Source organism: Squalius cephalus (genome assembly GCF_949319135.1).
Source record: "Squalius cephalus genome assembly, chromosome: 9".
In the NCBI taxonomy this organism is placed as follows: domain Eukaryota; kingdom Metazoa; phylum Chordata; class Actinopteri; order Cypriniformes; family Leuciscidae; genus Squalius; species Squalius cephalus.
Window position 1 is genome coordinate 28,450,026 of NC_137130.1, and position 24,242 is coordinate 28,474,267.

Below are 24,242 nucleotides of genomic sequence, written 5' to 3' on the forward strand. Positions count from 1 at the left end.
TGAGAATGAGTATTAGCGGGATGTAAAAAGCCCCAAATGTGGAGTAAATGGTAAAGACGATGCTTTCGTGCTTAATGATGCAGACGTTTTCCTCTTGCTGTCTCCACAGCATTGGCGGGAGAGTGACGAATATGGCGAGGAGCCACACCATGCTGATCATGACGGCGGCCCGTAGGGATGTCCTCTTCCTCGAGTACTCAATGGCGTTCGTGATGGAGCGGTAACGGTCCACAGCGATGGCCGCCAGGTGCAGGATGGAGCACGTGCAGCAGGTGATGTCCACGCTTAACCAGATGTTGCACATGACTTGACCCATGACCCACGTCTCCTTCACTATGTAGACGATGCTGAAGGGCATGACTAAGACGGCCACCAGAAGGTCGGTCACGGCTAGAGAGCAGATGAGATAGTTTGCGGGATGGTGCAGCTTGCGCGTGACGATGATGGCTGTGATGACCAAGCAGTTCATCGCCGTGGTCAGTACGGCCAGAAGCGAAAGCGTGAGGGAGAGAAGAATCACGCCGCATGTGTTTTTGCTGGGACCGTCTGTGGGACCATACGTGCTGTTTGGATCCATACCTAGGACAGAATACAGGCAGAATCACTCAGACATGACATAAAACATCTGCTGATGTGTTCACTTGGGGCCAGTTGCACCAGCTGTGTGTATGCTAGCCTATGCGTTGCAGTATTATGCTAATTTCAGATAGCGTCGACAATAGTGTAATTATTCAACTCGATTTAGTTTAATGTTGCTTCAAATACAGTGGTAGTGTTGCAAATGTTGTTATGACTATGTAAATGTCTTTACTGTCACTTCTGATCAATTTAATGTGTTCTTGGCCTTGCTTGGTAAAAATTAATAATTTCTTTACAGAAATATTGATGACCCCAAACTTTTGGAAGATAGTGTATAAGATTAAGTAGAGGTTTAAGCCACCGAAATTCCTTGGAGCAATTTGTCCCAAGAACTTTTTCCCCCCAGACCTGTTGCTGTCTGCGTGTCCATCTCGATATAAAGTACCGTAAAGATTAGGCAAATTAATCTGGTGATGTAGGACGGCGTGCTTTTTTCTAGTTCATCCTCTGAATTTAAGCTTAATAAAGCCTGAACCTCGTCGTTGGTCCATCTGTCATATTTTTTTAACTCCATTGTTGATTCGAATAGCAAACAACTCTTACTGCACGCACCGCAACCGACTTTTAAAAATGGTGGTTGAAAAAAAATGCTACGCTGAGTCAACCAATCAAAATGCTCCGTGAACTCAACCAATCAGCATGTTCAGCGCCCAAGTCCCACCCCCGAAAGTTCCTGAACTTTGAAAAAGTACTACCTCGCCAGCAGGGACTTTCTGACGGGGAAATTTTTACCCGGAACTTCAATTAGACCCAGGGGCCGGTTGCATAAACCTCTAAGACTAGTCTTACAAGTTAGACATCAATTTATTTTCTTTAAGACTGTTCATAGCTTTTTAAAATCAGTTACATAAAAACATAGATAAGCCTACTTTGATACCGAAAACTAAGACTGACTGCCCCTGACTAACTGCTAGTAGGTCATACTAGAACTTAAGACACTGTCTTAACATTATGGCTATGTTTATGCAACCGGCCGAACTTATGGTCGAAACACACCGATTACCATCTCAAAGTCCCTAGTTCCTGAGGAAAGCTTTACTGTTTACTCGTTTTTACACACACCCAAAAATTCATTGTAAAAATGTTTAATATATTACCAAAATTATAATATAATATAATATTGTGTTATAAATATTTATACCATGGTCTGATTACTTGATTTTGATTGGCTAGAAGGTGTGCAATGAAACGTTTAATGTGCAGGTACTGTAGTTCCAAGTCAGTTTAATCACTGTTCTGTAGTAATGTTCCATTGAAGTGCACACACACATATACGTCACTCGCGCACAGAGAGGGAAGATCGCGCTGCGCACACACATAAACAGTCAGGAGCACAGAAACTTATCAAAGCTGCCCTTCGACTTACAGTCATAAAATAACTGTGCTACTGAATCGCTACAATATATTTCTCGGCCATGAGGGGGTAACATTGCTATTTTGAAGTAATCAAACTCATGCAGCTTCATTGTTAATAGAGAGAGACGCTGAACAGATGCAGGTACGCATTTCTCATCTCTCTCTCTCTCTCTCTCTCTCTCTCTCTCTCTCGATAATTAATTCAAATAAATGCTATAATTCATTCATTCAAATAAATGTAATCTGACTTCACTACTTTATCTCTGTCTGATTCAAAGCAGGCAGAATGCTAGATCTAACGAGCCATAACTGATGAAAATAACCATTAATTTTACCCTTCCGGTCAAATATTACCCTGCAAACATCAATAACAGCTTTAAATTGTCAGTGCTGGCAAATGACCATGGTATAAGCAGGCTTCGCATCGGGCAGTTCTTTGCCTCCATGTCGCGCATTAAAATGGTTTAATGCACAGCTAGCCATGGATTATCCCCGACTAATTTTAGATGGAGTTTTTAGATATTTATTATTTACATATTTGATTAGTTAGATTTATTATGTTGATAATATCTTATTAGTTTGTTTTATTAGAGAGTATTTATTAGATTGCATGATCATTTATGTCTAACATATAAAATGTACATTTTTATCAAAAGAACATTTAAATATCAACTGAAGATAAACTGACATGCACTGCTTTTCAATGCTACTTCTGTTAAATGTGCCATTGCATGGATTATTTTATTATTTTAGAATGTTTCCTGGGGTGCCCTTATAATGTTAGTATGTTTTTTAGATCAAAATTTGTTATAATTTAGAAATAAAAGGCATTTTTCCTAGCCTGATTTTAGCCTCTGATTTGAACGCTCTGTTTGAAGGGGCGTGTCTGCTGTGAGACTTCAGTGTAAACGCCCACTGCTGTGATTGGCTGCTGTGAGACTTCAGTGTAAACGCCCACTGTTGTGATTGGCTGCTGTGAGACTTCAGTGTAAGCCTGTTGATCACGTGAATGAAGATCTTATCATTGCAACGCAGTTTCTGCACTCTCACTAATGATTTCACCAATGCAAACATGATGTACGTACAGTAAGAGCTTCGTTGTGCAGCGTAACAGCGTCATTGATTTCATAGCGAGTTTTGGCAAGTGTCCAGATAAACTCGCGCTGTGTGATTGACAGCTTGGGCGACTGGAAAGGGATTGTTCTTTGATCGCTATCTGTATATTAATCACAGTTTAAGTAAGATTATTTTCATCCTACTAAGAGAAACGACGTGAAGTTGATCGTTTAGTCACTGGCTTGATTTACTGATGCATAAACAGTATTGAACGACTTTGAGAGAAAGATTATCTGTCTGAACTTGAACAATTACACACCAGACATTCACATATCCCACTGGTTCTTCAGAGGCTCGGATGAAGGAACTAAAAAAATACCTTTGTGTTCATTTGTACATCCAAACACTGAGCAACTGCCATGCTTCGCTCGTTTGCAAGCCATGATGTCTCTCGAAGAAAAAATGATTCGGACGATGATTCGGCTGCGCAGTTTCGCCTGGCCTTGAACATGGGCTGGCATATGCAGATTTTTGGAGGCGTACATATTAATGATCCCGACTGTTGCGTCACAGTCGGTGTTATGTGGAGATTCGCCTATTTTTCAGGGGTGTTTTTCAAAAACGAGATTTAAATAAGAAGGAGAAAACAATGGTGTTTGAGACTCACTGTATGTCATGTCCATGTACTGAACTCTTGTTATTTAACTATGCCAAGATAAATTCAATTTCAAATTCTAGGGCACCTTTAACGGCTTCGTAGGCCTCTTATTGGATCAATGAAGGCAGATTTCATTATGCAACTACATTACTTTACAGGTTTACGACCTACTAGATTAAACTTGCCTTATGATTATGAACTAATGGTGCAACTAAATTAAGTACAGAGTTATTTTCAAACCAGTTACTAAGTTTGAAATGCACTGACGTAGCAAGACTAAGGTCTGCTTCACACACCTTATTTTACAATATTTTAAGTTGTGAGCATGCAATTAAATGTATCGAAGGGAACATAGTGTGTAATAAAATGAAAACACATCTTTCTTTTGCGTTGTGTTCACACTCAATCCCAAACACCAGCTTTTAATTCATCACTTTAAATCATTCTAACAAACGTCTGACTCACTTATTGAACCACCAAGTCATCAGAAATGAATTGAGTTATAGTGTTACAGTGCTATGTGAGTCATGTATCAAGATTCATTTGATCTAGTGGCCTTTATGGGCATTAAATAATGTGAACATGTCCTGATTGTGGCCTCTTGCGTTCAGTTTTTTCACTGAGGAACACTGCCGAGTTCACCTGGTTTGCTCTATTGAAATATCATGCATGGCTGTTCACTGTTCATACCTGTAGAAGTGCTGCTTATTCATCTGACTGCCTCTGTCTATGGGCATTAAAGAAGCTGCACGTCATCACAGCATTGTGTTCGGAGATCTTGACCATGGTGCTACATACCAGCATTTGCCACAAAGCATCTGAAAGGGATGAAGATTAAAAAGTGTTAATGTCAAAGAGAAGTTTGTCCTTGCAGAGCATGCGAGTGTGCTGTGACTGACCGCCGCTGATACCATTGATAAAAGACGAATATAAGCGGATCTGAAATTGGAAAAGGAAATTGGGCTTGAGAAAAAGCTTCACAGCCTGGACAAAAGGTCTCACAGTATCCTTTTTTTTTTTCTTTTTTTTTCAGAATTTGAACTGCAAGCTCATTTTCATTATAGGTATCAGGTATTTACGTCTGTCCTTTGAACCTGTGTTGGGTTTGAGGTATTTTTCAGAATCTGCCTCTGTAAGCACCACAGAGCATAAAATGTATCCACTGAATATACACACTATGAGGATAAAAGAGTGAGAGTGAGCAATAAAAATCATTGTACTAAAGCACACCATTACATGCTCACAGTGTGGCTGCATGTGAATTAGCACTGGATGTGAGGATATGGTTGTCATAGAGACTCATGGGGAAAGGCCAGAGCTACAGTACAGAACAGAAAATAATTTTTAACACTCCACAAGCTCTTTCTCTGTCAGCAGCGAGATGATGTTAGTCTAGTACTTTTGATGTAAGGTCAGTTTGTCTGTATAAAGCTAATATCTATCTATCTATCTATCTATCTATCTATCTATCTATCTATCTATCTATCTATCTTCATTGTCACAGAATGAGATTTGATAACTGTTTCAGGTTATACAGTTAAAGGAATAATTCATACATAATATATGCATGTATGTGTATATATATAATTCACTCTTTTATATGAAAAGTATCCACCATTTCCTACACATCATGACGGCTTGTGCGAATCATGGGAGTAACTTCTGTTGAACAATCAGCTAAAGCTTTGCTCTACGAACGCAATAATAAGCACTTTAAAAAACTGGGTACAATGAGATGACATTTATTTTACTCACCCTTCAATGGAAAAGAAGGAAAATTGTGTAGGAAAAAGTGTAAAAGCATTAATAAATTACTACAGCAGACCATGAATAGCTTGCAGTACTATTAGGGACATGCAACTGTTGTAATATACACTGCCCGGCCAAAAAGAAAAATCACTGTTTGGGTTTAAATAGGCAAATGCTCCAGTCTATGATTGGACCATTATTGTGGTGATTATTATGTTTCTAGCATGTTATATGTTTGGCAACAGGGTCTTCTAACCCTAATTGATGGAGTGTGTAGCTTTTCATTTCTTAAACAACCATGTAGGAAGACACATCATGGCCATATTCCAGGATGACAATGTCAAGATTCATCAGGCTCAAATTGTGAAAGAATGGTAGAGGAAGCATGAAGAATAATTTTCACACATGAATCGGCACCTCTGAGTCTAAGAGGTCCTATTATGCCCTTTTACAAAGTCTTGATTTTTTTTGGAGGGATGCACTAGAATATGTTTTCATGCTTGATTGTTCAAGAAGAGCACTATTTTTCCACATATTTTACATTATTACATTATACATTACAGCTCCTCTCTCCCCAGTCCGTTTTCGATGAAGCCCCTCCTTCCGAAATACGAAATGTGCTGTGATTGGTTAGCTGGCCCAGTGTGTTGTGATTGGCAGCGTTTAGCGTGTGTTAGGGAAACGCCCCTTCATAACCGTGAGCTCTACTCAGATGTAAATATTAACAATGGCGTCAATTTCAAATCATTTAGAGCCCAATTAAGACCCTGACAATGTTAACAAACAAGAGGATTGTGCTGAACGGATTTCAAGCACGGTCTTTGCAAGCACGGTTTCACAGGACGTTTCAGAGTGGTATGGTGTTGTTTTTTGTAATTTTCTTAAAGATACAATGTTATCTACCATCATATCTGTCGGAAAACTATGGTAATACAAACAGTAATCGATCACAAAATCATGGATAATTTTCCAGGGGCAGTGAACAGTCTTAGAAAAGCAAGAGCTTACAAAAGCTAAAGTAAACACTACATCAATACTGTAATGTTAGTTAGCAGGCTAGCGGAGGCAAAGCTTTGCCCTTCGTTTCCATCATAGCTATCAAAGCAACTACATAAAGCTTATAATTGGAACAGTTAATAGAAAACAACTACAAATAATAAGACATACTTAGAAGTTGTGATCTATAAACAACAGATTGTCCCAACAAAATGGGAATAGCTACGTCTTTCAGGAGAAGCTTTTGTGCATATAGCCTGCATTGTACTCTCTTCTGGAAGCTGTTCTCTGTAAAATGTGCAGCCCACAGATAAACGTTGGGTTTATAATGATCAGGAACAGTGTTAAAAATAAATTGTAACCTCTCCTAGTTCGTCAGCTTTAGGACAAACGTTTTCTGGGGTGTAAAAAACAGCGACAACAACTCTTCCTCTTCTCTAAATCTGCCCAACATGGCCTCACCCCCCATGTTACATGATCCTGAGAGCAGGGTTTATGTAAATTTTAGGGTTTGTGATGTCACCAACCCCGGAAGAAGCTCGTTGTAGTCCCTACAACGTTTGTTGTAGTCCAGAAAGCGATTTCTGTACAAGTGTATATCTCCCTTTGCATTGAACTTTGAGGGTTGTAACTTTGCAGATGTTGTTTATGCTCAAACAGCACCATTACACACTAACTTAGGTAAAAAAATAAAAAACAAGAAATCATAAATCAAGGACCCCTTTAAATTCATTGAAAGTTTTTGGAATATGCTGGAGTAGACTTTACAGAGTGATGGACTCTTGTATTGTCGATATAAGATCTTGGCCAAAAATTGAATAAATGTTGTGATATTAGGTGCATAATTTGTTGGTCAAGATCTTGACAATGCAAGAGTCAAGCACTCTGTAAAGTCTAATTCTTATTTAAGTCTGGGTGTGGCACGTGGTTCACAGCCGCCATCTCTGGCTGAACCTTGCAGAGATGTGGGACCAAGTGCGCTTTCTCGACGCCCCTGTCTCGCAAAGGTGGCCTCTTTGGCGACATTGTTATCGACTTTTCCCAGTAGTTCTTAGCAGTCCAAAAGCAGACAGAGGCCATCAAGCACATCCTGCCCTGGCGTGATGGTACAGCGGGCTGGCCCCTGTGGCTTCGGCGCCACCACCACTGCCACGTTGAGCCCCCCGCAGGAAGGAGACGCAGCCCGTCCCTTAGGCCGGCGCTAAGCCCTCCAAGCGTCCATTTAAGCGCCCCTGATATGGGCGGCCCAGAAATGGAGGGAGATGCTCTTAACCAGGAGATGGTGATCGCATCACTCATTCCCCGGTGGGCCAGGCAGAGAATCTTCAACGTTTCAAGATTCAAAGAGTTTCAAAGAGTTTATTTCTGTTCCATGAGCCAGCTGTACCCAGATTTTCATTAAAGGAGTAGTTTCCTCAGTCTCTTGGCCATACTGGGTGTGGTTTGGCAGTGCTCCCAGCGCTCCTCTTTGCTGCCCCTCTGCGGGTACGTCAGTTGTCCCTTTGGTGCTCCTCGTGCGGAGCCTGGCTAGCGCTTCCCAGGCCGTCCCCCAACATCCTTCATCGTACCCAAAAAAGGCGGTCGGTTACGGCAGATCTTGGATCTGTGAGTTTTGAACCAGGTCCTATTCAGAAACGAATTCTCATGTCAAGTTAATCACCTTCATTTATATAGCACTTTATACAATACAGATTATTTCAAGGCAGCTTTACGGTGAAAATGATGCATTTCGGCTGTTGTTCAGCTGAAGTCAGTTCAGTGTTGATTCATTTACATTGCAAAGATCCTCAATTATTAATTAGTTCATTTCACCTATAAAGCAGTTCTGAAAAAAAAAAAAAAATGACGTCATTGTCCAGCTCAGTTCAGTTCTCATTCAACAGTGTCAGTGCAGTCAGATCAATAATATTGTTGAACTGTCCCCAACTAAGAAAGCCAGAGGTGACAGTGGCAAGGAACCCAAACTTTTTCAGGTGACAGAATGGAAAAATAATCCTTGGGAGAATCCATGCTCAGTCGAGGGGCCAGTTCTCCTCTGGCCAATGAACGAACAGTGTGTCATTATGATTCAAGCTGCATCACAAGTCAGAATGTAGCTTAAGAGAAACTAATTTTTCAGTGATCAGATTGGGTGTTTATAAAAGATAGATGCCTTTTGAATTGGATGGGGGTCCATCACACAAGGATGATCAAGGGTCAATGGCATCTAAAAGACTGAAAACCCCTGTTATTAAGCACCAGACATCAGGCTCTCAACAAAAGGATTTTGTTGATTCTACCAGCTAATGGAGTTATTTAACTCAATGACACACTGCCACATTGTTAAATTGCTTATATTGATCAGACAACAGTCTTCACTGATGAGAAAAGTTTGACTTAGTCTTTAAAGACCTCATGACATCACCAGGCAAGCACAGTTTTCCATTTCACAGTTCACAGCTCACGGGCAGTATTTCCTTTTGAAACATTTGGACATGTCATAGGTAATTATTCACATGATATTTACGCAGATGAATTCAATTCATATACTCCTGTGGTGCTTGTGCATGTGCCAGCCAAGCAATTGCCATTGAGATGAATAGGATTGCGAATGGATGGCTCTCTCCAGCTATTAAAGGGAGAGACATGCTCATACTAAATAGCATGTTATTTGACAAAATGCCTTTGAATGCATTCATATTTTTCACTTTCTCAAAAGAAAAAGACTGCAAAATCTAAATGTGCATATGAACACTAGCATAGATGACCTCAAAACCAATAGATAAAGACTAAAAGCATTTTGATAGTAATACGGTCAATACAAATACAAAGCTGATATTTTTCTGTATATACTGTATATTTTGGGTAACATTTTGAAAATTGAATCCATTCCGACTGAATCTTCAAGCATTTTTATCTCATCTGTATGAATGCAAATCTTTTGTGCTTCCTAACTTCAGTAGAACAGACTTCCTTTTACTTTCTGCTGTTCACTGTCTCACCCCACATGCTCTCCGCTCGCTCTTGTGTAGAGATTCTCTTGAGTACGCTGACGTTGTCTGACTTTCTGAAAATAACTTTTAAATTTAGAATTTTATTCCTGAAATCAACCGATGCACTGTAAAAACTCCTGTTAAATATATGCTGGCAACTGTAGTTGCAAAATATTCGCTTTAAAAAATACAGTGATGGTGTTTTATGTATTATGGCATGGCATTTTAGTGTTTGTATGTTTTGCAAGTCATTGCAGCCTTTATAATGAACTAATATAATGTTAATTTCTGTTTAGTACTTTAAAATGCATCGTAACAATCATCATAATACAGGTGGTAATACAAAAATTCATCATAATATGTCTTTCCATGATCGATGACCAATAAAATTCATAAACAGCAACAGTTTTACCCACACAGACACAAAACACTATCAGAGTGTCTTTTATGGGCTGCCGAGTGTAACCTGACTATGTCATTTCATGGACTAAATGAACTGCGTGACCCAAAATGACAGATGCCAGATGCATGTCGTTCAACTCCTTGGAAGAAATGCGTATCTCATTCGCAGAATGAGCATTTTTGACATGCTAAATCATTCATTGTCCCGTTAAATTATCTAATACATTTTTACCGCGGCAGTTTTTCCAATTCAATTATCAGACTTGATGCACCAGGCAACATTTAACGCTTTTAATATTGAGAGCAAAGTTCTTAGAAGCATCACAATCTACTGTAAGTGAGGCATTTTTTCAACAAACACTGTTCAGTGGCCTTGTCATGATTATTCAGAAGATTTTGAGATATTCATTGAGGAGCACTTGTTACTTGCAAATTAAAAAGCATTTGATTAGATAGAATCACACATGAGTATGAATAATAAAAACACACAAAAAAAGATAAACAGACTTTATGTCTCTATAATGTAATAATAGGAATATGTGTAAACAAGGATGTAATGAATTTAAATGTAACACTGACATTGGAACATCGGACATGAAACCTTCTGTACTTTGAAGGTAATGTACTTTGGTTGAATGTATAGTTCTCTTATAGTCGCTCCTCAAATATTTTCAAACTCAAACCATATTCTACAGTATGTCATTCAGTGTTTTTATTGTTAACTAAAACTATTAATACTTGTTTTCGTTGTTGTAATACCTATCAAAATAAATGTAATTTTCAAATAAAGACAGCACATGCTAAATATTTCATAAGCTAAGTTAGTTTTAAATTAGATATACTGTTCAAAATGAAGATTAAAGTACTGTGAAAGCTTCTGGTAGTCAAATATTAGTGGATCATGTCTATGGTTAATGTGACGAGGAGAAATAGCTTCAAACATCCTTTAAAAATTACAGAAAAACAGTGTATTGTTAAAATGTTTGCCCATAATAAAAAAAGACAACTTTCAGCTGGCTTTGTATCAAACACTGTAACTGTCACTTGGTTGAAAACAAACAAACTGATAAATATAGCAACAGAAGACTTAAGACTTAAACTGAAAAACATGCTTGTCATTTCAGCTTGAATGACAAATACCTCATAAAACAGCTGGCGATACCCGCAGGCAAATCAGTCTATTATTCTGAGCGATTCAGCAAAGCAGTGCTTATATGCAACACGCATCAATATTTGAAATGAACTGTATAAACTCTAAAATGTTACATTTCTAAGATGTTAAACTATGAATGAAACTTACTATGACTCGATGCACCTGTTGACGTCTAAGCAATCCAGAAAGAGCTCTAATTGCATTTTGAGTGAGGAGCCTCTCAGCCCTGGGTTTAAAAATGACATGCTTGATGAGAGCGCTCAATACATACTTCCTCTTCACAGCAGGTACTAATGAAAAAAGATAATGGTGCCACTTGGCGGGATATAACGAGTGATGTCATCAGAGCCAGGGCAATATCAAATCCGACAGAATTGAGAATAATTCTACTTACCTAAAGTGAATGAATGATGAGTGAAAAAACAGGGGTGTTTCTGAGAATGATGAACTAAGAAACAGATCAAGAAGATTTGAAAGCTGGGAAGCCATGCGTCATTTCTGCTTTCAATTACAAGCTACATTCTGCATAGCTTGCTATGCCTTTGCTATGCAAGGCAAAAATCAGCAGTCGGAGAGATAACTAAATGTGTCATCTGTTTGAATGAAATGGAAACTATTCCACTGAAACTGTGTTCTGCAAGCACAAAGATCCAGGCGTTTCAAGGACAAATACTGTATGAAGCAGCACAAATATGAAGTGCCCTGAACATTCTTATTTCCTCCAGCACTTGAGGGGAACGAAATGCTGCTTCAAAACATGTGCTTTCTTTCTTGAATAACTTTGTTGTGGGAGATAAAGTGGCATGACCTTCATTAAAACCATAATTCTGTCATTATTTACTCAATCTCGTGTCATTTCAAACCTGTATGACATTTTTTTCCCCCCTGTGGAACAGAAATGCTAAATAATGATCATCAAATGCTCGCCACTTATTTCCTTATAACGAAAGTGAATGAGGATCTAGTAAAGTATCATGAACAGTCTGTACGACTCATGCATTATATTAAATAACACTATATAATACTTCTGATGTAATGATAACCAGCAGGAGTGCCCTTGAAAGCCTCTAGAGGGCACTCCACACCAGACTATCATGTTTCACTCACAAACTACATTTCCCATAACTCACTGCCCGGACTCATCACTTATCACTGATCACATTCACCTGTACCTCATTCACTGATTGCATTCACCTGTGTCTCATCCTGTTAGTCTGTCTATTTATACCATGTTCATTCATTCACCGCGAAGTCTTGTTGTACTGTTAGTCTGCATTTCCGAGCATTTTCCCTGGTTTCATGTTTCTTGGTTTTCTGGATATCTTGCCTTGTTCCCTGGATTACTCTCTTGCCTCTGGTCCCTGCCTGTTTTGTTTGTTTGTTTGTTTGTTTATTTGTTTGTTTGGACTGCTTACCTGTGTTTCGACCATTGCCTGTTTTTGGATTACGATTCTGGATAACCCTTAAAATAAAGCTGCATTTGGATCTCTCCCTTCGTGTCTCCGAGCAGTTCGTAACATCTGAAGTCATAAAGATTTCTGTGAGGATCAGACCAAAATGAAGCGCTCATTCACACCTCTACTTGTTAAAAATGACCGCATCGCGACAATACAATCGCCATTGATGATTATTATTCCTTTTAACATTGCACCAGATTTACTCACGATTTCTCTCAACATGGGGACAGGAGAGTTGTCAGTCAATAAATGAGAAAATAAAGTAACTTGCACTACTTGTTTGAAAAATTAACTCTAAATTCAAAAGTAATGTGTTACTTTACAAGTTACTTGAAAAGAGTAATCTGATTACATACCTCGAGTTACTTGTAATGCGTTACTCCCAACACTAGTCATAACACCGCAGATACTGCATATCAAGGCGGAAAGCCAACGGAGTAGTCATTTGTATTTTACGTAAAAAGTGGTTCTACCACACATACATTTGCTTAGATTTATATAGACACTAAAACGTACAATATTGGCATATTGACAGCATCTAAAATGTAAATCATATATGTATGAACAACTTTACAGACGAATAATTATTTAATCTCATTCTCATCTCATCAGTGCACTCAATAACGTCCACTATGGTTTCGTAAACCACTACAAATGGCTGTTCCCTCAAATAGTGCCCTGTTTAAGGGTATAGGGGGCAATTTCAAACACAGCCATGGTTTTATTTGTCATTGTTTTTCCTGTGTTCGAGTTCTTCATTAGTTGCGGTTTCTGATTAGTTGCACACCTGTTTCTTGTTCTGTTGATCATTCCCTCTGTATTTAAGCCTTCAGTTTTCTAAGTTCTGGGTTGTGAGTTAAAGGGGTCATGAACTGGCTTTTAAAAATTTTTTATATTGTTGTCTGAGGTCAACTTCTGACGTTCGCTTGGTTTTTACATTCAAAAACATCAAAATGAATAAGTAATAGGCTATTTTCAACCCTGGCTTTGAGCCTAGCTCCTGAAACGCTCGGTTTTTATGGGCGTGCCGCATTGAAGACTTGGAAGTAAACACCCACTTCTATGATTGGATAACAGTTTTGCATATTATAATGAGTTTCATGTAATGCGCGAATCGGTGGGCGGGGCTAAACAGGCAGTGTTGAAGTAGGTGTTGATCTTCTTCTGCGGAGGCGGTGTTTGATACCCTTTGACGTCATAGATCCCCACTTTGAAAAACCTGTCGTTCGCTGTGCCTGGTGTCAATAAAAGCTTTTATTGGACTAACAAGGAAGTTTTCAATTCTGAAACTTACAGGATATTCTTATAGTATGATGACCTCTTATATGTCAAAAGCTCAAGGAAAATTAGATTTCTCAGTTCATCACCCCTTTAATGTTATGTGAAGTGTAGTGCGTTTGATAAATCTTTGTGCTCTTTAAAAGTATTCTGCATCATGCATCATCTTTGTTTGGATCGTCTACAGATCACCGTGACAACTACACTTTAAAATTCTGTAATCTTTTAAACATCACTTATCATGTAACATTCATTCTGACTATAAACCACAAACGCACCATAAAATGATCCATTTTATTTTTGCATGTAATCTAAAAATTCCTTAAGTCTTTATTCAACAATATTTGGTGATTGTATCTTTCTGTCTGTCGGTTACATTTTTCTTTTGGCTGTATGTATTTTTAAGAAATGGTTTTGATTAGGTTAAGCAGAGGGATTTTATGGTATATTGTAACAAGAATTATTGACTTTGTATATTTCTCTGTTTTGTTCTTTATATTGTTGAAAAGTGGTTATGTTTCGGTTGGGGGAAAGGGTTAAGGGATCTAACGGTACATGTATTCATCCTGAACCGTCACGGTACATACGTCACTATTCGGTGAATCTACACTCTTATCCAGAAGTGGTGCGCGTGGTAAATGAAAATAAGCATAACATTGTGGATTTGTTGCTTTTTCCTGTAGTACCGAACTCATATTGAACAGTGATCCCAAAACCCAGAACTGATCTGTGACTTCTGTGTACCATTACACCTCTAGTAAAAATACAACAGTACATTAATATTGTACATTTCAGCATTTACCCATACATACAAAAAAAAGTATGTTTTTGTATCTTTAAATGTTATGTATATGAATACATAAACAATGAGAGCAGCATTCAAGAGGATTGGATGAACCATCCTTTTATTGACTGCTGCACATCTTCAGCAGTGTGCCTTCATACGCAGGCGCCTGAGACGGGAGCTGAGCACATCTGGCATTCTTTGTGTCAAAAAAATAACCATTAAATGGTCTCCTCTTGAATGAATCCCTGTTTCTTTGTTAGTGTGATGTCCAAACTTGAGCTGAGGCACTTAAAAAGGCAATTAACATTACTTAGAGATGCCTGGAGATTGTATGCTATTTCTGTTACATCCGCTGTGTTTCTCAGAAGACTCTTCATGGGAAAATATGCGTCCTGTTGTCATTTATGATGCCAGCCTTGGGGAAGGTGCTCGGACAATAAGATATTAAACAGGACCATTTATTTGGATCAAAGTGATGCAAAGCAGGTAGAGGGCATTACGTCTTCTATGCAAAAATGCCCTGCACTAAGAGAATGGACATGGCTGTTACCCTGTCTCGTCACAACAGCCGTTTCTGGAATACCAGTTTGGTTCTGTAACCAAGGACACAGCCTACAATTTATCCCGTTGCACACATAAAAGCACAGTTTCTCTGGGGAGTCACTTCATTGATTTTAGCCTCGCCAATTCCTACACCTAGATATGTGAAACCACATAACCCAGATATATCTCTAAGCAGCGTGCCAAAAGTGGCATTAATCCCTGCTGATGTTCAATCTTTATCTTCTCAAAGATCAGATAACATTGGATAAGATTACATGAGATCAGATAACAGCTGTATTTGCAGATGTGAAGGCCTTGATTTCTGGGCTCGTCTTATTGCTGTTAGAGTAAAATAGTGGCCGCCCACATTTTCACTGGCCTTGAAAGTATTTTTCCCATTTATTTTCTTCATTGGCATTTAAAAATTCTTCAATAAAGAATGTATGAACTAAACCATTCTAAACTTAGAATGTTATTTATATTATTAATGATTTAGAATGTTAAACAGTGAATATTTGTGTTTAAAAATAATAGTTCACGCAAAAAATGATTTTTTTCTTGGCATTTACTCACCCCAGGCCATCCAAAATGTATATGAGTTTCTTTCTTCAGCCAAATGACTGATCGTTTCGCTAAAGAAGACCCTTATTCATTGGCTGGGGTCGCGTGGAGCCCTTTGAAGCTGCCTAAATATGGATTTTGGACCGTCAAAAATTTGGTACTTGCATTAGATGGAATGTTTTCCTCAAAAACCTTCATTTCTCTTTGACTGAAGACAGAAAGTCATATACATCTTGGATGGACTAACATCTTGTTAGTAAATAATCATGAAATTTCCATTTTTCAGTTAACTATTCCTCATAACAAAAAAAAGCTTTGAAACATTTCCACCATTATTGCTCTGAAAAAGAAAAAAAAGATACAGTTCACTAAATGCGTTCAGTCATTTATCAACAATAACGAACCCCACTGTATGGGGTAAGTTGTCATGCAAAACCTGCCTTATAAATTGTTTAGAAATATTAAAACAGAAAAAATCTAAAAGATAAAGTACTAAATCATTATTTGATTTTCTTTGTGATTAATATTATTGTAAACATATTTCAACATATGTGGAATCTTTCCCTGATCTGACATGTAAGAAAATACCCTTATCCTGAGAACACAGTCAAACATTTCAGTTATACAGCTTGAATCTGATTGGTTGACGAACGTTCTAAGGTGTGCTATTATTTTCAGGGAAACGCACAGCTAAAGTAGTTCCAGGCAGGTCTTGACCGCATTTCAGTTCTATATCACCTGGCCAAATGCTTTCAGTTATTTTAAAGGTCCTTACAGACTACAACCGCAAAAGCCACAATGACACTGACCAAGCAAATAAATATAGTAAGCATGCTATAATAAACATTTAGTCAAATTACGTTTTTATTATGTATGGAAAGCACAAACTCTCTTTCTTCCACTCTCTCTCCCACTCAAACACACACACATAGCCTACAGTAGCCTACGGACACACACTCGCACGGGAACATGTCGTCAGTGCAGCTTTGACAATTTTGTCAGCAAAATAGTATAGTAACTTAAAAGCTACAAGACATTTCTCACTAGCAAGGTAATAACGGTGTTGTAACGTAATTCACACACGCTTAATCTCTCTCTTTCTCACTGCATTAATAACTGCATTTTTAGTCTGCTAACACCGGCTCAAACCTCCTTTACTAGCTCTAAAATTACGTTTTGGAATTAGCAACAGAGGCTTGGGATTTGATGCGTAAAAAATTATTTGCATTTTAAGGACAAAAACCTGACAAATGTCTAGAAATACATCATCTGAACCGTGTTTTGAGGTGTAGTAACCGTAGTATAAGCAGAATAATTGACTCTGGGCCATTGAATTATTATAAAATTATTTCAATAAAAAAAAAGAAAATGTGTCTGGCTGCATTACCACCTCAGGTGTGTGCATTATTTTTCTAATATTTCTAATAATTCAATGGCTCGTCGTCAATTATTCTTTATTATAGTCCTTATGTTTACTTTTAAAAATAAAGGTTCTTTGTTGGCATCTTTGGTTCCGTGAAGAACCTTCAACATCTATGGAAACTTTCCATCCACCAAAAGGTTCTTCATTGTGGAAAAGGGTTCTTTAATTATTAAAATGTTCTTCACACTAAGAAAAAGGGTTCTGACTGAGAGGATCTTTGGGGAAATCAAAATGGTTCTTCTATGGGATCACTGCAAAACCCCTTTATTCATGGAAACTTTATACAAATGTATGGAAATAAATGTTGTGATGTTATTTCCACCAAGAGGTGCACCTTTATTTTTGGTCAAGATCTTGTATTGACAACGCAAGAGTCCAGCACTCTGTAAAGTCTCCTCCAGCACATCCCAAAGACTTTCAATGAATTTAAGGTCTGGACTCAGAGGTGCCGATTCATGTGTGAAAATGATTCTTCATGCTCCCTCCCAACCATTCTTTCACAATTTGAGCCTGATGAATCTTGACATTGTCATCCTGGATAATGCCATGATAAGTCTTCCTACATGGTTGTTTAAGAAATGAAAAGCTACACTCCATCTATTTTAGAAGAACTGTTACCAAATTAATAACATGAAACATAATAATCACTGCAATAATGATCCATTTAAATCCAAACAACGACTTTTTTGGCCGGGCAGTGTATACGTGTGTGTGTGTGTGTGTCTGTAAACCCCTTGGAGGTATAAAGCCTGTACAACCTGAATATAACCTAACCTGATATAACTATGCACCCGATCTTCAATTCAGAACAATATTCACATGGATAATTTAAAATTCTTCACTGTGAGAAAAATAAAATGCCAAGATGATTCCACAGTCCACCACACACTTCTGTAGTCTAAACACATGACTGCATCCGAGTCTTCTCAATACAGAAACTCAGACTGGTGTGAAATGACAAGACAAAGTCCATAAGCTCCTCATACTCTAAACCTCTGCTGACAAATGTTCCCGAGTGGAGAGTTGCCAGTGCATAACGCAGTATCTGTTATTGTTGACAAATGACTCTTGCGCAACATATGTTATTGTGCCTCACTGTCACTGGATGAAGCCACTGGATTTTTTCTTTTCTAGATAGGATTCCGAGGTAGCTTTTCATCAATCATTTGCATGTCATGGAAGGGAGAACAAAGAACAAATGGTAAAGTATATCAGGTGAGCAGTTAATACGCTAATGAAAGAAAACAATTATTTGCCAATTCTAACATAAAATATCACAATGTTAGACCAAGGAACGTATACGAATTAAGCGATGCACGCTGTGATCTTATCTGTTGAAATGAAGGCTTTCTTCTGGATTCCGAGAAAGACCCTCATCAATCATTTGCATGTCATGGAAGGGAAAAAATTACAAAGTATCAAGTGATCATCCGACCAATATGCTAATTAAAGCCAACAATATTTGCCCATAATTGGCCATATCGTGTAAAATTTAGACATGATTATAAATAATACATGCTCACATGATCAGAAAAACACACAATATGGATTTCAATGTTCATTATTCACTACACTGTCTATTATTATTGTCTCTCGTCAGTCAGAATCATTTCAGTTACAGTATATAGCATGTCCTACAGTTTGCAGCAAAGTGGTGGAAAAATAAATTAGTGACATAAAAATGACCAAGTGAGTATTTTTACAGCTAAAAGTTTTAATTATTTAAAAGAAAAATCTCTCTTTTTCTGTGCACCACTAGAGTGCTAATGACACTTTTTCTGTTATCAGTGATTTATGTTGCCATATATGCATCCAATAATGCATAGGACATTTCTGTGTATTCATTAATAATGACCATCACACTCCTGTTCATTACAGATTCACCTTCACACATATGTGTGTAATGCATGCTTTAGCCTAAATCATAAAAACTCCAATGACTCAGATGAAGAATTTGGTATTGACAGATACCAGATATAATCTGATAAAATCATGTCTCATATAAAACTCTTCCGTTCACACGAGACTAAAAACAAAAATAACATACCGCAAGATAAATGATCATCACATGTTAACCACATCGTTTTTAATTGAAAAGCAGATAAGCCCATTCTGAGTTTTAAACTCCCGTGCCTCAACAATCTAGTTTATTTCAGCAGTATTCACTTGGCAACAAGCCATTACCAGGCAACAGTGCAAACTTAATGCAACTTTAAAGGCACAAATTACATCGTAATATCAGAGCAACTTCCAGAAACCTTGTTCAAACACCAAAATAGTATAAAAAATGAAATAATGGCTTACTCTGTGATGTGATGTGTTGAGATTAAGGCATTCCACCAGAAGGCTCGCGCTGGAATGTGATGTTTCTCTTCATGAGACAGATGAATGTCTTTCAAAGGTGCGCACGAGAGCGCTCGTGCTCATACTGACATTGAACCAGGATCGACTAGGCGCCGTGCGCGCGCAATCTTTGACGCACGTGGACAGTTGTGTCAATGAGCTATCCTGAGTGACTGCTTGATACATGTCATTTTACCTGGTAATCGCGATCTATTATGCATCAATTACACCTCTCTCTCTCTCTCGCTCTCTCTCTCTCTCTCTCTCTCTCTCTCTCTCTCTCTCTCTCTCTCTCTCTCTCTCTCTCTTTCAATAAATGGCTTTATTGGTATTAGCTATCTGCTTTCAAATATATATATACATACATATATATATATATATATATATATATATATATATAAACACACATTTATAGAAACACCCATTATTATTATTATTATTATTATTATTATTATATAAGAATATGCCGTTTGCAATATGAAAATCATCGAAAACCATCTCGACAGCTCTAAAATAAAAATTATTAATCATGTTTTATGGGAACTTTTCATAGACATAATGATTTTTATACTTTACAAACTGCTATATTCTACCTCCTAACCTTACCAAAATCTACTCATTACAGATAAAAAATGTCAGCATTTTTACATTAAAAAAGTCATTTTATTTTTTATTTATAAGCTGTTTTCCTCATGGGCATTTTTTTTTTTTTGCATAGACTTTCACTGGAAATATTCTAGGCTAAATGTCAGCATCAGCAAACCATGTTCTTTTGTAATCACCCTTTAAATGTCTTTTTACACCTTTACTTTATGTTTCAATAATGCCTTACTAATGAGACATTTTGTGTTTGTATATTGAAACAGAGCAACATAGTGCAATGGATCTCTAAGTGTATGAAAGGCTGGGATACAATAATGCAAAGCATCTTGAGGATATATGAATCATATTATATGATTTTATTATTTAATTTTTTCCCAGGGGTGATATTTTGGTTACGTTTTAAGAGCAAAAACAGTCATTTAGTTAACATTACCATCGTTTCATTTTTTTCAATTTTTATTTTACTGGATTTAAAGAGTTCAGAAAGTTACAGTGTGTTTCCAAAGTACAATTATGTTTTGTTTTGTTTTATGTCAAAAGATCAAGGAAAATTTGATTCCTCATTTCAGTTCAGATAAGTTTGCCTCTTGATTTTTTTAATACAACAGTTAAAAGAAAGAGTTTCAATAAGAGGAGCTGTAATTTCATTGTAAGATTTGCATGATGCATACTAGTAATACAGTTCCTTTTCATATATGCACTTATATTGCATATGTTTCCATCCACCAGTATATAGAATATGTGAGTAAACTAGAAGCAGCGTGTTTCAACAGCCAATGTGCCTTTCAGAAAATACAGAAAAAGCGAAAAATGAAGTTTTGGGAATTTAATTAGTGGAGCAGTAGATGCTGAAAAGGTCAGTCTGTCACTGTTAGTGGCCTTTGACTTTCTTTTTGCATGCAAAAGTAGAGCCCTTTTCATGAGTAAATTGGTCTCATCCTCCCTATTTAGCTTGTGGTAAACTGTAAAATGTCTCCAATTAAATGGGCAGCTTCCAAAAACATCCAAAGAATCACTCCCGCTGTCTCACTGTTCCCAGCCCTCTCCGTGACCATTTGGCCTTCTACTCACCTCTAATGCAAGCTCAGCCTACAACATTTTTATTTTACAAAGCATGTAAACTAGGTTTTTACTATTGAAGCGTGTTTCCGCCTGTTAAATAAAAAAGGTAACTGTTGTTGTCACCATTATGTTCAGTTGTATTCAGTTCAAGGACTTTTAGTTTGTTGTCATTTTTGTCTCGTGTTCCTATTTGCCGCACTCGTCTGTCACCATGGAAACTGACACAATCATCACAGCTGTTAGTCTTTAGTCAATCATCTATGTGTATTTAAGTTCCTGCCTGTGTTCTGTTCATTGTCCGGTATGGTCTATGTTAAGTGTGTGGGTTGCTTCCCGTTCGCCCCTCTGTTGTATTATTATTAATAAAAGTTTTTGTTGGATTATATGTGTTGAGTATGTGGATTATATTATATGATATTGTGTTGTCACCCGTGTGACAACTGGGACTTTTCCTCTCACATTTCTGACTTTTTGTTTCGCAATTGCGAGTTTACATCCCACAATTCTGACTTTTTTTCTCAAATTGCATGATATAAAGTCCGAATTGCGTGATGGAAAGTCGCAAATGCGTGTTATAAAGTCAGAATTGTGGAAAAAAGTTTCCACACAGAATTGGACTTTATAGCTCGCAATTGCGAGTTTATATCTCACAGTTCTAAGAAAAGAAGTCAGAATTGCGAGATATAAACTTGCAATTGTGAGAAAAAAAATTAAGAATTCCGGAAAAAAAAAAGTCAGAATTCCGAGAAACTTTATAAAGTTGGCAGAAACAAGCTTCGATACGTAACCACCATTGGGTGGACATTCCCAATAATTCCCAAATTGCCCCATATTTGATTTTCTTGATAATGGTCTGCTGCACTTCATTGCGTACCTCTCTAGTTAGCCTACTTACTTACAAAAAGCTTTCAAAAATAAAAATTTTAATGGTTCTCCTCAGCGGTATAACCGCGCTCATCAATGATAGACCAATCAAATTAAAGTAGGTGGGATTCCCCAAAGCATCTATGAATTCCAGTGCAACACTTCAGCTTTAATGGTGAAAGAGTGCCAAGAAAGATGTAAGTAGCTAAACATTTAATATTTGACACTTGTTTTTACGATATTAAAAGACCAGTCGTAAAATCCAGTGATGCAAACCACTGTTTTGAATTGGAAAAAATAAATCAACATATTAGTTAGGCCTTTAGGATTAAGAATGAATATCTACATATCATGCCCCCCCCCCCCCCCCCCATTATTTTTATTATAGCATCCTACATTCGAGCATCTGACCTCTTTTGTTCATCAAAACATTCACATTTTAATAGAACAGATGGTAGCCAACACATTAAACCAACACATTAAATAATCATGCCATCCTTCCCCAAGAAATCTCAAAGGGAAACGTCACTGTAGAAGGTTTATTCTTGCTCATCCAAAACGTCACATCTTTTTACATGAGGATGAATGATATCAGAATGACAGAATTCAAATGTTAACCCTAAAGGTTTAGCCTTGAATAAAGAAATGGATGGCACGAGTGACATTTTGATGATGTGGGATAAAAGTTGCTATAATGTTTCATCATTAAAGTGAGTTTTTGAAACAAATAAAAATTCACAGTTACTCACTGTAGTTGTGTATCTGTTAGTGTTCTAACCAAAGCCACATCATACTAATAACAGAACGACAGCAACAGCAACAAAAGTTATGTTTGATCAGGGAGGTTTCTTCAGTGTTTAAGCCACCTGCTGGTGGCTCTGGTTCAATAAAGTGCTAATACAGAAACGTGTTATGCAGCCAGCCACAGATACGTTTTGATCATTTCTCTTTCTCTTACTTTTTTTGTCAGGTATTGAGGCATTTTTCAGACCCAGAATCCGTGAAATACTTTCTCCCTCTGAAGTCAGTCCTTTCATCTCTGCCAAGCCCTTAGTTTTGTGACAACTATTCGGAAACTGTTGCATAGTTCAGTAGACGGATGCTAATCATGCTAACTCTGAAGAATGGACAAATTCCTCTGTTAGCATATGCTGAGAAACGGTTCCCCTGACGGCACACAGTCTCTGCAATAAGGAGTGAGTGAGGGGCAAAAATACTGTTTTTGATATAAGGGTTTAAGAAAGAATTCTTTGGACATTGGAAAATCAATTGTTTTGGCTGCTGGAGAAAAAAGAATCAAACCTACTGAAAGTTTGTGACAAACAAAGTCACATTGAAGATAGATTTGTTAGAAGGGAAGTGTTTTCTGGATGTAAAAATGATTTCTCTAGCTTAGTATTTAGAGACAATGTAAACACTGTGTCTCTGTGGAGCTATTAAAATATTGCTTTTTTGTTCTGTTTTTTTTTTTTTTTTTGCATCCAGACCAGCCAACAGAAGACTGCATCTCAAACAGAATGCAAAATCGAATACTTACTATATAAAATGCAAAAATCAGTATGCCGATTACGATTGAAAATGTGACACTGATTTCATATTACAGTTCAATAAACAAGTGATCAGTATTAAGTCACTTGCATTTTAGACGCAATATTGGCATTTTTTTGTTCTATTTGTGAATCGGTTGAGTCAAAGATTCAATGAATTCCTATTCATTTACAACGGCCTCATTCCTGAATGAATCAGTCGTTTGAATGAATCGTTTGAATAAATGACTCAATAACTCTCTCATTAAGACGGTCACCTGCCGCCTCCTACTGGTGGTTTAGTTTCGTGTTTAAAAATATCATTCTTTACCCAATTTCTTATTTGTATATTCAAAAAATATTTAAAATAATCTCATTACATTATTTAATGCAGTTTAATTTGATTGGTAATAGCCCTTTAGCATCGTATTATTCTATTTAAATTTATTGATCAAATTTAAGAATTTTAAATGAAAGATGAAGCGTATACGATTAGGGAAAAATGCCCTTTATAAAGGTTAAAATATCATAACTATGCCAATTTATATATGTCAAAGCTGATTGAACAGTGATGAGAACATTGATTCGGAATAAATTATATTTACAACACACAAAAAAAAAAAAATTCCTGGACAAATGTTTTTACTCGGTCAAGTGAATGACCGACCAAAGGACAATCAAATGAAAAGCCTTAATGTTGAGCCCTGATATACAGTGGTGGTCAGAATTAACGGCACCCCTGGTAAATATGATCAAAAATGGCTGTAAAAAATAAATCTGCATTGTTTATCCTTTTGATCTTTCATTAAAAAAA

The 24,242-nt window shown here is 37.3% G+C and overlaps 2 protein-coding genes across 2 annotated transcripts in view; one reads left to right on the forward strand and one right to left on the reverse strand.

Moving 5' to 3' along the window:
- enox1 (ecto-NOX disulfide-thiol exchanger 1) overlaps positions 1-24,242 on the forward strand; it is a 456,290-nt gene that overhangs the window by 43,675 nt on the left and 388,373 nt on the right. The window lies entirely within an intron of this gene.
- On the reverse strand, positions 2-19,598 carry htr1fa (5-hydroxytryptamine (serotonin) receptor 1Fa; the record flags this gene model as incomplete). Its single annotated transcript, XM_079881700.1, has 3 exons — positions 19,335-19,598; positions 4,400-4,527; positions 2-579 (listed from the first exon to the last, which is right to left on the reverse strand). A coding segment is annotated over exon 3 (576 nt), but the record flags the coding sequence as incomplete, so codon positions are not given.